General features: G+C 44.9%; 1 protein-coding gene and 1 long non-coding RNA gene across 5 annotated transcripts in view; one reads left to right on the top strand and one right to left on the bottom strand.

The window, feature by feature from the left end:
• The window catches only part of carmil2 (capping protein regulator and myosin 1 linker 2), a 151,638-nt gene that overhangs the window by 25,036 nt on the left and 112,012 nt on the right, over positions 1-14,590 (bottom strand). For 2 of the 3 annotated variants that reach the window (XM_080187061.1, XM_080187062.1), the window contains exons 31-34: positions 12,009-12,274; positions 9,943-10,076; positions 4,247-4,631; positions 1,681-1,797 (exon numbers count right to left, since the gene is read on the bottom strand). In XM_080187061.1, the coding sequence (XP_080043187.1) occupies positions 1,681-1,797; positions 4,247-4,631; positions 9,943-10,076; positions 12,009-12,274 (902 nt within the window). The remainder of the gene's footprint in view (positions 1-1,680; positions 1,798-4,246; positions 4,632-9,942; positions 10,077-12,008; positions 12,275-14,590) is intronic. The other variant, XM_080187063.1, reaches the window with a different exon arrangement.
• Positions 11,984-14,590, top strand: part of LOC145341961 (uncharacterized) — a 36,808-nt gene continuing 34,201 nt past the window's right edge. For both annotated transcript variants that reach the window (XR_013886476.1, XR_013886475.1), the window contains exon 1: positions 11,984-12,094. This is a non-coding gene — a long non-coding RNA (uncharacterized LOC145341961). The remainder of the gene's footprint in view (positions 12,095-14,590) is intronic.

Here is a 14,590-nt window from a genome sequence, read left to right as displayed (position 1 = left end):
TATCTGATCAGCTGAAAATATCAAGGTCCTAGTTACCGTATCCTTAATTATAGACTCCAACAACTTTAGACAAACTGGTCTATAATTCCCTCTTTTTCACTTTCACCTTTTTGAAACAGTAGATTGATACTGAACTTTTCAATATCACAGAATGGTTCCCGAATCGAGAAATCTTTGGAAGGCTGTAACTGGACCATCTGCAATGTCTCACCTACTTCCTTTGATACCCCTTGAAGGGGAACCAGCTGGTCCTGGGGATCTGTCATTCTTTAAACTTCTAATTTCTTCATTACTGTTGTCTTATTGACATTAATTTTGTTGTGTCCCTGTCTCTGATTCAATAATAGTTTTCCAGGGACATCTGGCAGGTTGTATCTCTGTACCTCTTTCTCCATTGTAAATAGTGAAATTAAGTAATTATTTAGCCTGTAAAGAACAGAAGGACTTGGGGTTATATGTACACAAGTCATTGTAGGTGGCAAGGCAGGTTGAGAGGGTGGTTAAAAAAGCATATGGGATCCTGGGCTTTATAAATAAGGGCACAGAGAACAAAAGCAAATAAATTATTATAAATGTGCATAAAGCACAGGTCTAGCCTCAACTGGAGAACTGTGTCTTGTTCAAGGCATCACACTTTAAGGAGGATATGAACGCATTGGAGAGGGTCAGAAGAGATTCATGAAGGGAATCCAGGGATGAGGAACTTCACTGGAGAAGATGTGACTGATCTTGAAGAAGAGAAAGTTGAGAAGAGATTTGACGGAAGTATTCAAAATCGTAACAGAGTCTGGGCAGGGAGAAACTGTTCCTATTGGTGGAAGGATTGAGCACCAGGAGGCACAGGTGTAAGATGATTAGCAAAAGGAAAAATATTTTTGTGTAGTTGGGATCTGGAATGCACTGCCTGAGAGTGTAATGGAGGCAGATTTGCTCGTGGCTTTTAAAAATGAATTGAATCATTACCTGAACGGAAAGAATCTGCAGGACAATGGGGGAAAAGGCAGGGGAGTGGCATTAAGTGAATTAACCTTGCAGAGAGCCAGCACAGACACAATGGGCTGAATGGCCCCCTTCTGCGCTGCGCTGCAAACATTCTATGCCCCTCCCCCCCACTTCCTTATTTTCAGCGACAGAAACATAATAAATTTTCAAATGGCCAACACTATTTCTGGTCACCCTCTTTTCCATAGTGTAATCACCAGGTTTCACTGGGTATACAGGAATATGGCGTCAAGCTTACTCATAGGCCCACTGACGGCTCACACCCTTCCCGTTCACAAAGCTTCTATCTCCATTAGGTGGCAGTGTCTTCATCAATGGGAACATTTAAATAATCTCACCTACATTGAGGTGGAAAATTAAACCTTGTTGCTTCCATCACATAAAGTACTTAGTTACAGCTGAAAGATATCGTGGTTTATAATTCTTCAGATAAACTATACAATTTGAGCTATGTTAGAGAGATAAAGGAACTTGATTTTTCAAGTTGCCTTCCCACATCCCCAAGACATCTCAAAGTCCTTCACAGCCAGTGTGTTGTTTTAAGTGCAATCACAGTTTTTACACAGGTTGATGTGCTGATAGAAGTTTCCGTGCAGTGTCGTTAGGGTGGCTGCAGACTCTGGAAAGCAGAAACTTCAAATACTCTCACTCTCTTTTCAAAATGAGCTTATCTCTTACCAGTTTCATCTTCGGTTCAGAGTGCATCATCTTCAGACCTGCTCTATCTAGAGCCCGGTGTGTGTGCAGCTCTGATCTAAGCAACTGACCTCCTTCACACAGCTCAGACTGAGGTTCCTGTGAGTGGACAGAATGATAGAGCTCTAATATCAATTCACCAAATCATAGCTTTCAAATGACAATGGATTATTCAATTTAGACAAACTTCACGCATTACTAGCTCTTTACACTTAAGGCATGAAAAAAACAATGCAATTTTTTTTTCACTGTTAATATTTGGATCTTCTTTCCTTTGTGCCTTCTCCTGATATTGTTAACTCAGGCTGATTACTGGTCCATAGGTACTGGCACTCATGCTGACCATATAGCGCATCACTCCCAAGTTTGATCCTGTCCTAACACAGCACATCTATGTGTCACTTCACACCATGAGTCCACATTAATCCTCTTCTCTTCTTGTCAAGATCCAGGGTGCCGAGGCCAGCAGTAGACCCTGACTTTCACTCTACCTGTAATCAGCTAACTGAGCAGAGAATGCGATGAAAAGCTTGAACCTTCTGGTTTGTAGGAGTTAATTATTCTACGCAATTACCAATTCAGCCAAAGGCGCAATTAGGGTCTTAATTTCTCTCTTTCTCTCCAGCCATAAATTCTCTCCTCTCCAGCTATTCCAACTCACAGCCTTGCCATTTCATTCAGCCAGACTGGTCCTCCCCTTAGTACTGCTAAAATTTTGTTGGGTTGTGCAGAATCCACATCTGGAGAGATGCTGGACCTTTATTTTAATTCTTTCACAGGATGTGGATGTCACCCTTCCTAATTACATTTATCAAGGAGGAGGTGTGCTGCCTTCTTGGATCACTGCAATCTATGTGGTGTAGTTACACCCACAGTGCAGTTACATAGGGAGTTCCCAGGATTTTTGCCCCAGTGACAATTGGGGTGTGGCATGGAGGAGAACTTGGAGGTGGTGGTATTTCCACACTTCTGCTGCCCTTGTCCATACAGGTGATAAAGATGTTGTAGGTTTGGAAGATGTTGTCACTACTGTGTTGCTGCAGTGCATCCTATAGATGATACACACTGCTACCACTGTGCACTGGTGAGTCTTATTTTTCTGATCTCCCACAGAAATATTGAAGTCAAATATGGTGCCAACAAATCCCTCAGTTGGTCCTTGACCAGGATGAACTTGGCAGCAGAATTGGAGACCTGTCCTGAATTTCAGAGCAGTTTTGAGAGTCTGGGGACTCCCCAGATCCATACAGCCAGGTAATGCTGAAGTGTCTGAAGTTGGGGTGAAGAGTAATCAGAATAATGACAATGTTATTACAGACGAAAGGTGCAACGCTTAAACAGCGTTGTTATCCATTAAAAAACAGAAAATGCTGGAAGTAAACCACAGTTTCACCAGGATCTGAAAAGAGGAAAACGGATTAATGTTTCAGTTGTAGCCCTTCACCAGATCTGGGCAATGCACAAAGATTCATTTCATATCAGAATTCCAGCATTGGCACTTGTTTTTATTCTGTTAGCCCATAGTACATAAGAACATAAGAAATAGGAGCAGGAGTAGGCCATCTAGCCCTTCGAGCCTGCCCCGCCATTCAATAAGATCATGGCTGATCTGTCGCTGCTCAGTTCCACATTCCCGCTTTCTCTCCATAACCCTTAATCCCCTCTCTTATCAAAAGCCCATCAACCCGTGTCTTAAAAATATTTAGCGAGGCAGCCTCCACCACTTCAACGGGCAGAGAATTCCAGAGATTCACCACCCTTTGAGTGAAGAAGTTCCTCCTCAACTCCGTTCTGAACTGCCCCCCCTTTTATCTTGAGGCTGTGCCCCCTAGTCCTACTGTCTTTTTTAAGCGGGAAGAGTCTCTCCACCTCTATCCTATCCATCCCATTCATCATCTTATACGTCTCAATGAGATCTCCCCTCATTCTTCTAAACTCTAACGAGTACAAGCCCAGTTTATTCAGCCTCTCCTCATAGCTCAACCCCCTCAACTCCGGTATCAGCCTAGTAAACCTCCTCTGCACTCCCTCCAAGGCCAAAATATCTTTGCGCAGGTGCGGCGCCCAAAACTGCACACAGTACTCCAGCTGTGGCCTCACCAATGCCCTATACAGCTGCAGCAAGACCTCCCTACTTTTATATTCAATCCCCCTCGCTATGAAGGCCAGCATCCCATTCGCCTTCCTGACCACCTGCTGCACCTGCAAGCTGGGTTTTTGCGACTCATGCACAAGGACCCCGAGGTCCCTCTGCACCGTCGCCTGCTGCAGTTTTTTGCCCCGTAAGTAATAGTCCTTCCTACCATTATTCCTACCAAAGTGGACCACCTCACACTTGCCAACATTAAATTCCATTTGCCATTTCCTGGCCCATTCGCCCAGCCTATCTAGATCCTTCTGCAGACTCTCCACACCCTCCGCACAATTTGCCGTTCCCCCAATCTTGGTGTCATCAGCAAATTTCGACACCCTACACTCGGTTCCCTCCTCCAGATCATCTATCAATTTGCTGAAAGCTTTTAAAGTATGCCCATTGTTTTTGACACACCTTGCCACGTATTGTCAGCTGCATTGACAATTCCTCAACATCCTTACTTCCTGGGAGTAGAATTAATGAGCGAGCTTTGACATTTCTTAATGATGACTTGTGCCCGGGCTTATGTTCTTGCTTGGCTTGTTCTGCACTGCCCTCTTGAGGCTTAGCCTGGCCATGCGACTCCTCAGGTCTATTCTGGAGTTTCGTGATGTCCACAGACAAACTTTTCTTTCCTTTCTGTTGGTTTCCTTCAAAATCTTTCTCTGCCTTTTGCAGTTTAATAAACCTGGTTTTCTTGAAGATAAACAAGTCACTGAGTTTGGGATATCTCTTCTTTGTCTTTGGGAGAGTCGATGATGAGGTGCTCACATCTTCTTGCTTTAGAGGTTGGCCTTTTCTGCAAGAAACAAAGAAATAAGTTAAAAACTAACCAGACATCAGTGATACAGCTCCTGGGAGAACAAACACCTTCTCTGGTTTGGATTCCTCAGTCAATAGGCTTCTTAAACCAAGGTATTATATCAGATTTCTAACTAACAAAAATGGAGGTGATGTATTGTTTGAAATCATAGTTATAAGTGAGGAGGGGGGGTGAGTGTGTGTGAGAGAGAGGGAGATGAGTGTGTGAGAGAGGGAGGTGAGTGTGTGTGTGAGAGAGAGGGAGGTGAGTGTGTGAGAGAGGGAGGTGAGTGTGTGTGAGAGAGGGAGGTAGGTGAGTGTGTATGTGAGAGAGAGGGAGATGAGTGTGTGAGAGAGGGAGGTGAGTGTGTGTGTGAGAGAGAGGGAGATGAGTGTGTGAGAGAGGGAGGTGAGTGTGTGTGAGAGAGAGGGAGATGACAGTGTGTGAGAGAGAGGGAGATGAGTGTGTGTGAGAGGAGGAGGTGAGTGTGTGTGAGAGAGGGAGGTGAGTGTGTGTGTGAGAGAGGGAGATGAGTGTGTGTGAGAGAGAGGGAGGTGAGTGTGTGTGTGAGAGGGAGGTGAGTGTGTGTGTGAGAGGGAGGTGAGTGTGTGTGTGAGAGGGAGGTGAGTGTGTGTGAGAGGGAGGTGAGTGTGTGTGAGAGGGAGGTGAGTGTGTGTGAGAGGGAGGTGAGTGTGTGTGAGAGGGAGGTGAGTGTGTGTGTGAGAGAGGGAGGTGAGTGTGTGTGTGAGAGAGGGAGATGAGAGTGTGTGAGAGAGAGAGGGAGGTGAGTGTGTGAGAGAGAGGGAGGTGAGTGTGTGTGTGAGAGAGGGAGGTGAGTGTGTGTGTGAGAGAGGGAGGTGAGTGTGTGTGTGAGAGAGGGAGGTGAGTGTGTGTGTGAGAGAGGGAGGTGAGTGTGTGTGTGAGAGAGAGGGAGGTGAGTGTGTGTGTGAGAGAGAGGGAGGTGAGTGTGTGTGTGAGAGAGAGGGAGGTGAGTGTGTGTGTGAGAGAGAGGGAGGTGAGTGTGTGTGTGAGAGAGAGGGAGGTGAGTGTGTGTGTGAGAGAGAGGGAGGTGAGTGTGTGTGTGAGAGAGAGGGAGGTGAGTGTGTGTGAAAGGGGGAGGTGAGTGTGTGTGTGAGAGAGAGGGAGGTGAGTGTGTGTGCGAGAGAGGGAGGTGAGTGTGTGTGCGAGAGAGGGAGGTGAGTGTGTGTGCGAGGGAGGTGAGTGTGTGTGCGAGAGAGGGAGGTGAGTGTGTGTGCGAGAGAGGGAGGTGAGTGTGTGTGCGAGAGAGGGAGGTGAGTGTGTGTGTGAGAGAGGGAGGTGAGTGTGTGTGAAAGGGGGAGGTGAGTGTGTGTGTGAGAGAGGGAGATGAGAGTGTGTGAGAGAGAGGGAGGTGAGTGTGTGTGAGAGAGGGAGGGAGGTGAGTGTGTGTGAGAGAGAGAGGGAGGTGAGTGTGTGTGAGAGAGAGGGAGGTGAGTGTGTGTGAGAGAGAGGGAGGTGAGTGTGTATGTGAGAGAGGGAGGTGAGTGTGTGTGAGAGAGGGGAAAGTGAGTGTGTGTGTGAGAGAGGGGAAAGTGAGTGTGTGTGAGAGAGAGGGAGATGAGTGTGTGTGTGTGAGAGAGGGGAAAGTGAGTGTGTGTGAGAGAGAGGGGAAAGTGAGTGTGTGTGAGAGAGGGAGGTGAGTGTGTGTGAGAGAGAGGGAGATGAGAGTGTTTGAGAAAGAGGGAAGTGAGTGTGTGTGAGAGAGGGAGGTGAGTGTGTGTGAGAGAGGGGGAGGTGAGTGTGTGTTAGAGAGAGGGAGTGAGTGTGTGTGTGAGAGAGGGGGAGGTGAGTGTGTGAGAGAGAGGGGGAGGTGAGTGTGTGTGAGAGAGAGGGAGTGAGTGTGTGTGAGAGAGAGGGAGGTGTGTGTGAGAGAGAGGGGGGTGAGTGTATGTTAGAGAGAAGGAGTGAGTGTGTGTGAGAGAGAGGGGGAGGTGAGTGTGTGTGAGAGAGGGGGAGGTGAGTGTGTGTGAGAGAGGGGGAGGTGTCCCTTCGCACATGTTGGCACTGCCAGGTTAGCATGATGCCAATCTGTGCTAGGGCAGTGCCGGGGGCACTGCTAAAGCACTGGCTGGCCATCTGCCACTCCCCTGGGGGCTATACTTACCTTTACACTCACGGGGGAATCCCCACGACAGAGCCATGACGAGGTGAACCTGTTGTAAATCGGGCCTTGCGGTGGGGGAGGGAGACTTCTGGCTTTGAGTCCCCCCACCATCAATCCTGCGGACGGTCAATGTGGATTCAAACCCCCCACACCCCCAAAACCCCCCTGCATATTCTCATTGTTATTACAGAAACTGGGTGCAGGTGTAGACCATTCGGCCCTTTAAGCCTGCATCACTATTCAATATGATTATGGTTGATCATACGGAGTGTTTTATATTCTTACAGCCCTGTAAAAAATGGTAACTTATTGTAGTGTTCATTACCCAGGAAGCAGAAACGCAAATGATCCTTCTGTACCTGCAATAATAACTACGGACAACCATTAATCCTATTAATAGCAGGGTGTCTGCTGTAACTAATCCAGTTTTGACTGGTTGTGCTAATTGTTCATCTTTAGTGCTGTGATAACACAAACAAGCAAAACTGACAACCAAGATTGACACTGGCAACATCATACCCACTATCACTTGATGTTACACATTAGATTTTTGCAAGTATTCATCAAAATGACATGTTGTTATTTGGAGCTGCAGAGAATGATAACCTTGCTTTCAACCTGCTTTCTATGACTATCAGCCAATGCCTTCTGTGCAACTGATGCTGTCAAATTGCAGGTGGAAACCTCAGGTTGAGTCAACATTGTTCAGTAATCTTTTATAATCTTTTATAAAAGATTACTTCAGGTTGTCGTTGGTCTCAGGTACAGTACCGGAAGATTGGAGGATAGCGAATGTTGTCCCATTGTTTAAGAAGGGGAACAGAGACTTCCCTGGGAATTAAAGACCGGTGAGTCTTACTTCTGTTGTGGGCAAGGTTTTAGAAAAAATTATTAGGGATAGGATTTATAGTTATTTGGAGAGTAATGAATTGATTGGAGATAGTCAGCATGGTTTTGTAGCGGGTAGGTCGTGCCTTACTAACCTTATTGAGTTTTTTGAGAAAGTGACCAAAGAGGTGGATGGGGGAAAGGCAGTTGACGTGGTATATATGGATTTTGGTAAGGCGTTTGATAAGGTTCACCATGGTAGGCTTCTGCAGAAAATGCAGATGTATGGGATTGAGGGTAATCTTGGAAATTGGATCAGGAATTGGCTATCAGATAGGAGACAGAGGGTGGTGGTTGATGGTAAATATTCATCATGGAGTTCAGTTACGAGTGGTGTGCCTCAGGGATCTGTTTTGGGGCCACTGCTGTTTGTAATTTTTATTAATGACCTGGATGAGGGTATAGTTGGGTGGATTAGTAAATTTGCTGATGACACCAAAGTCGGAGGTGTGGTAGATTGTGAGGAAGGGTGTCATAGTTTGCAGGGTGACTTAGACAGGTTGCAGAGCTGGGCCGAGAGGTGGCGGATGGAGTTTAATGTGGAGAAGTGTGAGGTAATTCACTTTGGTAGGAATAACAGATGTGTCGAGTATAGGGCTAACGGAAGGACTCTGAATAGTGTGGATGAACAGAGGGATCTAGGTGTATGTGTACATAGATCCCTGAAAGTAGGGAATCAAGTAGATAAGGTTGTTAAGAAGGCATACGGTGTCTTGGTGTTTATTGGTAGGGGGATTGAATTTAGGAGTCGCAGCGTCATGTTGCAACTGTACGCAACTCTGGTGCGGCCGCACTTGGAGTATTGTGTGCAGTTCTGGTCCCCACATTATAGGAAGGATGTGGAGGCTTTGGAGAGGGTGCAGAGGAGGTTTACCAGGATGTTGCCTGGTACGGAGGGGAGGTCCTATGAGGAGAGGCTGAGGGATTTGGGGTTGTTTTCACTAGAAAGAAGGCGGCTAAGAGGGGATCTTATTGAAACATATAAGATGATTAGAGGTTTAGATAGGGTGGATAGTGATAGCCTTTTTCCTCGGATGGAGAAAGCTAGCACGAGGGGGCATGGCTTTAAATTAAGGGGAGGTAGTTATCGGACGGATGTCAGGGGTAGGTTCTTTACCCAGAGGGTGGTGAGGGATTGGAATGCCCTGCCTGCTGCAGTTGTAAATGCGCCTAGTTTGGGGGCGTTTAAGAGATCCGTGGATAGGTTTATGGATGAAAAGGGATTGGTTTAGGTTAGAGGGTCATTGTTTTTTAACTGGTTGGCGCAACATCGTGGGCCGAAGGGCCTGTTCTGCACTGTAATGTTCTATGTTCTATGTTTATTGAGTTATAAGAGGAGACCGGATAGACTGGGGCCTTTTTCCCTGGAACACAGGAGGCTTGGGGTATCTATGGAGGTCTATACAATAATGAGGGTCATAGATCAGCTAGATAGTCAATATCTTTTCCCAAAGGTAAGGAATTCTAAAACTAGAGGGCATAGGTTTAAGGTGAGAGGGGAGAGATACAAGAGGGAGCAGAGGGGTAATTTTTTCACACAGAGGAAGGTGAATATCTGGAACAAGCTGCCAGAGGTAGTAGGGGGCGGGCACAATTTTGTCTTTTATAAAGCATTTAGATAGTTACATGGGTAAGATGGGTATAGAGTGATATGGGCCAAACATGGACAATTTGGACTAGCTTGTTGGTAAAAACTGGGGGGCATGGACAAGTTGGGCTGAAGGACCCAACTTTGTTGTCCTTCTCTTTCACCTGTGTCTGAGACTTTCAGTACTGACTTTGCTGCTATTTCCAGCTGGTCCAAGAAGAGTTTTACAGCATGGAAGAGGTCCTTCAGCCCATCAAGTCTCACCTCCTCACCATAACCTTCAGTTGCAGCACCATCACTGAATTCCTCTTCATCAACAATCTGGGCATAACCATTGACCAAGGACCAGCTGAAAAAGCACTGGACAGGATTTTCCTCCCTCTCTGCGGTGTGTTTTGTGGCAGCAGGAGGCAGTGTGCCACTTGTTGGAGACAGGATCTTATGTCCTGCCGTTATCAATGGTGTTTCCCATTGAATGCATCTCTCACCATTGGGAAACACGCTGCAAGGGTGTGCTATCAGCGGGACCATAAAATCCCACGGTGTAAATGGTAGCAAGATTTTGGTGACTGTGGTTACTAGAGTAAGTCACTGGCTGGATACTCCACAGTGAGTGCCTCAGCTTCTGATATTTCAATTCTTTTACTCAAAGTTCAAGTTTGAAATATGATAGAACATTTGTCACTCACCTGGGTAGCGAATCGTCCAGAGGAGCAGACACATAACCCGTTTCTTCCTTAATGGGCTTCTTGGTGAAGAATTCTTCTAGTCCTAGATCTAGTTTGCTCTCAGTTGCACTGTCTCCCTTCTCCTGCTCCATAGGCTGTACACGTACCAGGCACAAACAGAACACAATCAACAGCCCAGTCTGACACTATTCAAACATCAGAAAACGCAAATGTTTTTAAAGCATTTCCTCACAGAATGAGCTACTTGCAAATTCATGTTAATCATAATTGGCAATCATTTGTATTCTGGTAAGAACTCCAAAAACAGTAAAACCACCCTTCACTCGAGTTAGTGTCGTGTTTAGAGGCACGCTCAGCACTGGGTTTTTTGATGCATTCAAACTTGAGGTCTAATCTCTCCTGACCAGGCCATAACCCCTTGTATTTATCCTGCTAATCCCTCTTCACTTAAGCATTACAGTCAAAGGAGAGTAGGCATCAGCAGAACAGTACAAAACCCATTAGACTGTAATGGAAAACGATGCTACAAGACAAACAAAACAATGACTGCTCGAATGACTTACTCAGCTGATAGTGACTCCTTTCCAAACAGTGACTCCAGAATCTGGGAACAGGGAGGAACAGAGCTAATAATATGCAGTGCGGGTCTGATCTTTTCATTCCCAGTAAGGCTTGGGTTGCTGAGACTGAGTGCACATGAGAGGCTGGCAGCAGCAGGAATGGCCAATTTCACAGTCTTCGAGTAGAAAACAGAGGATCTTGATGATGCAGAGGTGAAAAATGTGTTTATATTTTTAGGCCTCCCCACCTTTGCTGCCTTACCCTCAGGCTGTCTAATCTGAAAGCGACCCCGAGAGAGGCCTCCACCAATATTTGGCACATTGGCAGCTTTTATATCATCATCACCTGGGTTTCCTCCGGGTGCTCCAGTTTCCTCCCACAATTCAAAGATGCGCAGGTTAGGTTGATTGGCCATGCTAAATTGACTCTTAGTGTCAGGGAGATTGAGAGGGTAAATATGAGGGGTTATGGGGATAGGACCTGGGTGGGTTGTTGTCAGTGCAGACTCAATGGGCTGAGTGGCCTCTTTCTGCGCTGTAGAGATTCTATGAGATGGACAGAGCGATTACTATTTGTTATCACAGTTTTTGTTTAATTGTTGCCAATTGCAAATTGAATAACTAAGTTCCCACCCTCAGAGGAAATACCAGCTCTGCTGGGAGAACATCACAGGACAGAAATCTTTTTTTTCCTTTTACTCCTTCTTTGTGTCTCCAGGCATATCAAAAAGAAGAATTAGCTGCCAAATTTGCAACAGCTTGCCCCACTCCATATTGTTAAATTGTGGATATTATTGAGGAATTCCCTTTCAGCCTAACTCCGATCCCGAACCTTATTCAAAACTCTCTTCTCCAATGTATTTCTATGAATGCCTGCTGGAACTATTTAAATGTGATTGACTGATATGCCAGTGGAGGGCGCAAAGTGGCCAGTGTCTGACCTCTGTCACTGTTACATTAATTTTGCACTATTATTTAATCCTGCAATTTACCTGGACAAGGGAGAGACAGAGAGAGAGAGCTACACACACACACCCCGACAGACAGATACACAGATGTTTCCTTTCACGCTGCCCTTTGATCTCAGCTAACAACGCACGTTTAAAATTAGTCCAAAATTAATAAAAAGTTTAACAAAGTCTCGAGTATTGGAAATGTTGGTTTAGTATTAATAAAAACTCTGCAGGAGGCCAGACACTAACAAAGTTTATCCAAAAACTGGAAAACAGCTTGGGATCTAGACCCTCGGCTTTAGTCTACACTGGTCGTAATGAGGCCTGGATCATTCAATTCTTTGACACTGGAACAAGTGGACTGACAAGATGAACAGGAAGAAATGAACTATTTTCATGATCGTTATTTAGTTTTACTTCTCCCTGATCATTTTTGCTGATGAAGTAAATGATTAGCAAGTAAACCAGTGGATTGTGCAAAGTAAGCGACTGGCCAAATGTTCTTTGGCCGCAGTGTTAGCTTGTCTCTATAAACAATGCTTCAGAAACTTACACTGAGTTTGGAAGGTGGGTGTTTTCTGGTTCTATTTGGTCTTGGCCGGTTCCTGGTGCAATGCCTCAGTTTCAGACCTTCAGTCGGTAAGTCTGTAACAATGTCTGCAAAAGTTGTCTCCACATTTGTAAGTCCGTCGTTTACAGCAGTTGTATCAGCAGAGGCTGGACGAGATTCCAGAGAACGACTGCCGATTGTCAACAGTTGTTCCATTGCTGCAGAATCTGTTTCATCGGCTTGTCTTTCTATCTCTACGTCTGAGACTCCTGAGGGAAAGAAGATGACAAGATTTGGGTTTTCTCCGCAATTGTTCATTTCAGCAAGTAGCGAATTTGTTGCTTATTCTCTGTATTCTGTTTCTCATCACCGCCCTCGCCCTTCCTCTATTGAAGCTGCTGACTTGAGCTGGGCTACACTGCTGTCATCCAAATGACCATTCCTTACCTGAACATCAATAGACATTTCAATTCTTGGAGTATCACATTCAATTCCGTGTTAACTCCATTTGGATGATGTTGCTGCTTTCTAATCCCCAGGTGATGTCACCAATTCTGATGGCCATTCTGAACTGAGTTCGATAAGCTTAGCAAAGACGGAACTGAATTTGGGACTTTCCTGCTCTGTGTGGCTCTAGTGGACAGTGCATTTACTTTTTGGAAGAAAATGCATTTCATAGACTTATAGAATCCCTACAGTGTAGATGGAGGCCATTCAACACATTGAGTCTGCACCAACAACAATCCCACCCAGACACCATCCCCACAACCCCACATATTTACCCTGCTAGTCCTTCTGACACTAAGCGGCAATTTTCCCTGGCCAATCCACCTACCCTGCACATCTTTGGAGTGTGGGAGGAAACCAGAGCACACTGAGAAAACCCACATTGACACAGAGAGAATGTGCAAACTCCACACAGACAGTGACCCGAGGCCAGAATCAAACCCAGATCCCTGATGCTGCGAGGCAGCAAACCACTGTGCCACCATGCCATCCGTAAAAGTCAATCACATTGCTGTGGGTCTGTAGTCACATGTAGGCCAGATCAGGTAAGGATGGCAGATTTCCTTCCTAAAAGGAATTGTTGAGTGAGTTTTTTTCATTAAACAAAGATCGGTGCCAGCTTCATGGTCTCCATTACTGAGACTCCAATTTGAATTTAAATTCCACCAGCTGCCATGGTGGGATTTGAACCTATGTTCCCAGAGAATTTGTGTGGGCCTCTGGATTATAAATCCAGTGACATTACTACTACGCCATCAGCTCCAATTATGCTAATGTAAAGGCGAATCATATTCCCAGAAATCTAGGGGATCTTTTCCCTCTCCTACATTGTCACAATACAAATCAGATGATGTGAAACTCATTCGAACTGAACACAGGTGAACCCTGTTCAATGTTTCTATTCTGAAGGCTGCTCATATTGGACTCAAAATATTAATTCTTGTTTCTCGCTCCACATAGGCTGAGTTTCTCCAGCATTTGCTCTTTTTATTTTAACGCTTTTATTCCTAGTTATTTAGTTAGGGTGGATTTCACACTGATTGGGGGTTGGGTGGGAGCTGCACCAACACAAGCTCCTATCCCAGAAGGAAAATAGTAAAAAGGGGGAAATAAGAATACTGATATGAGCTGATTTTAACTATAGTCTATGCATTCTAAACCTCTGGCTAATGTCACATACAGATACAGGTGACTTCTGGACACATTTTCCACTTTGAAGACCCACTCCCCACCAACAGGAATGTTACACTTTTTGTACCACAGTTTCTGAAGAAGTTACAAGCAACCCTTACTTATATCCTCCAATATGGACAGATGGATAACAAACTTCACTGGGCATTCTCAAACTTCATTGAACTAAATTTGAGTTCAACAGCTTTAAATTGTGACCTTTCTTCTCCATCTTAACCCCTTTTTGAATATCCCACGCATTTCTGTCTCAATGCAAAAGCAATCCTTCCCCCTCGTCCTCCCTCACCCCCTGTACCTGGTTACCTATTTCTTGTTCTTAAGCTTGCTACACATTTGTTGTATTTTCTTCCAGTTACAGTACAATATCAAATAGATTTTTCCTCTCTCTCAAGCTGATTTGAAACATTAACACTGTTCTCTCTCCTTATTGATGCTGCCTGACCTGCTAAGTATTTCCAGCATTTTCTTTATTTGTTTCAGATTCCAGCATCTGCACTATTTTCTTATTTTATGTAACTACTCCTGCCTGTTTTAGGCAGTTTTCTGACAACAAACTATAAAAAGAAACACTTAACAAAATATTGACATGCAGTAGTACCCAGCCCAGCATCAGTGCATGGTAACAATATTATAAAACTATTAATTTAATTATACATCGGCGTAGTTCGCCCTATTCCAAATATCCCACTGAACGATTGACTTTTTTAAACAAAAAATCACTTTCTCTCTTCTGTTTCTGTTAAGGTGTCGTGAATTAGCTTTTTTTTAATTAGAAAAACTCACATCAGCATTTCAAGCTAAGGGGATACATTCTTAAAGCACAAGTTGACGACAGCAATCTCGCCCACCTCACAGACTATGGAAAATGTGGGGCAAATATGGGCAAA

This window comes from Carcharhinus amblyrhynchos, chromosome 4 (genome assembly GCF_965287045.1).
Source record: "Carcharhinus amblyrhynchos chromosome 4, sCarAmb.v2.hapA, whole genome shotgun sequence".
Classification (NCBI taxonomy): Eukaryota; Metazoa; Chordata; class Chondrichthyes; order Carcharhiniformes; family Carcharhinidae; genus Carcharhinus; species Carcharhinus amblyrhynchos.
This window is presented reverse-complemented; position numbering and strand designations above follow the sequence as displayed.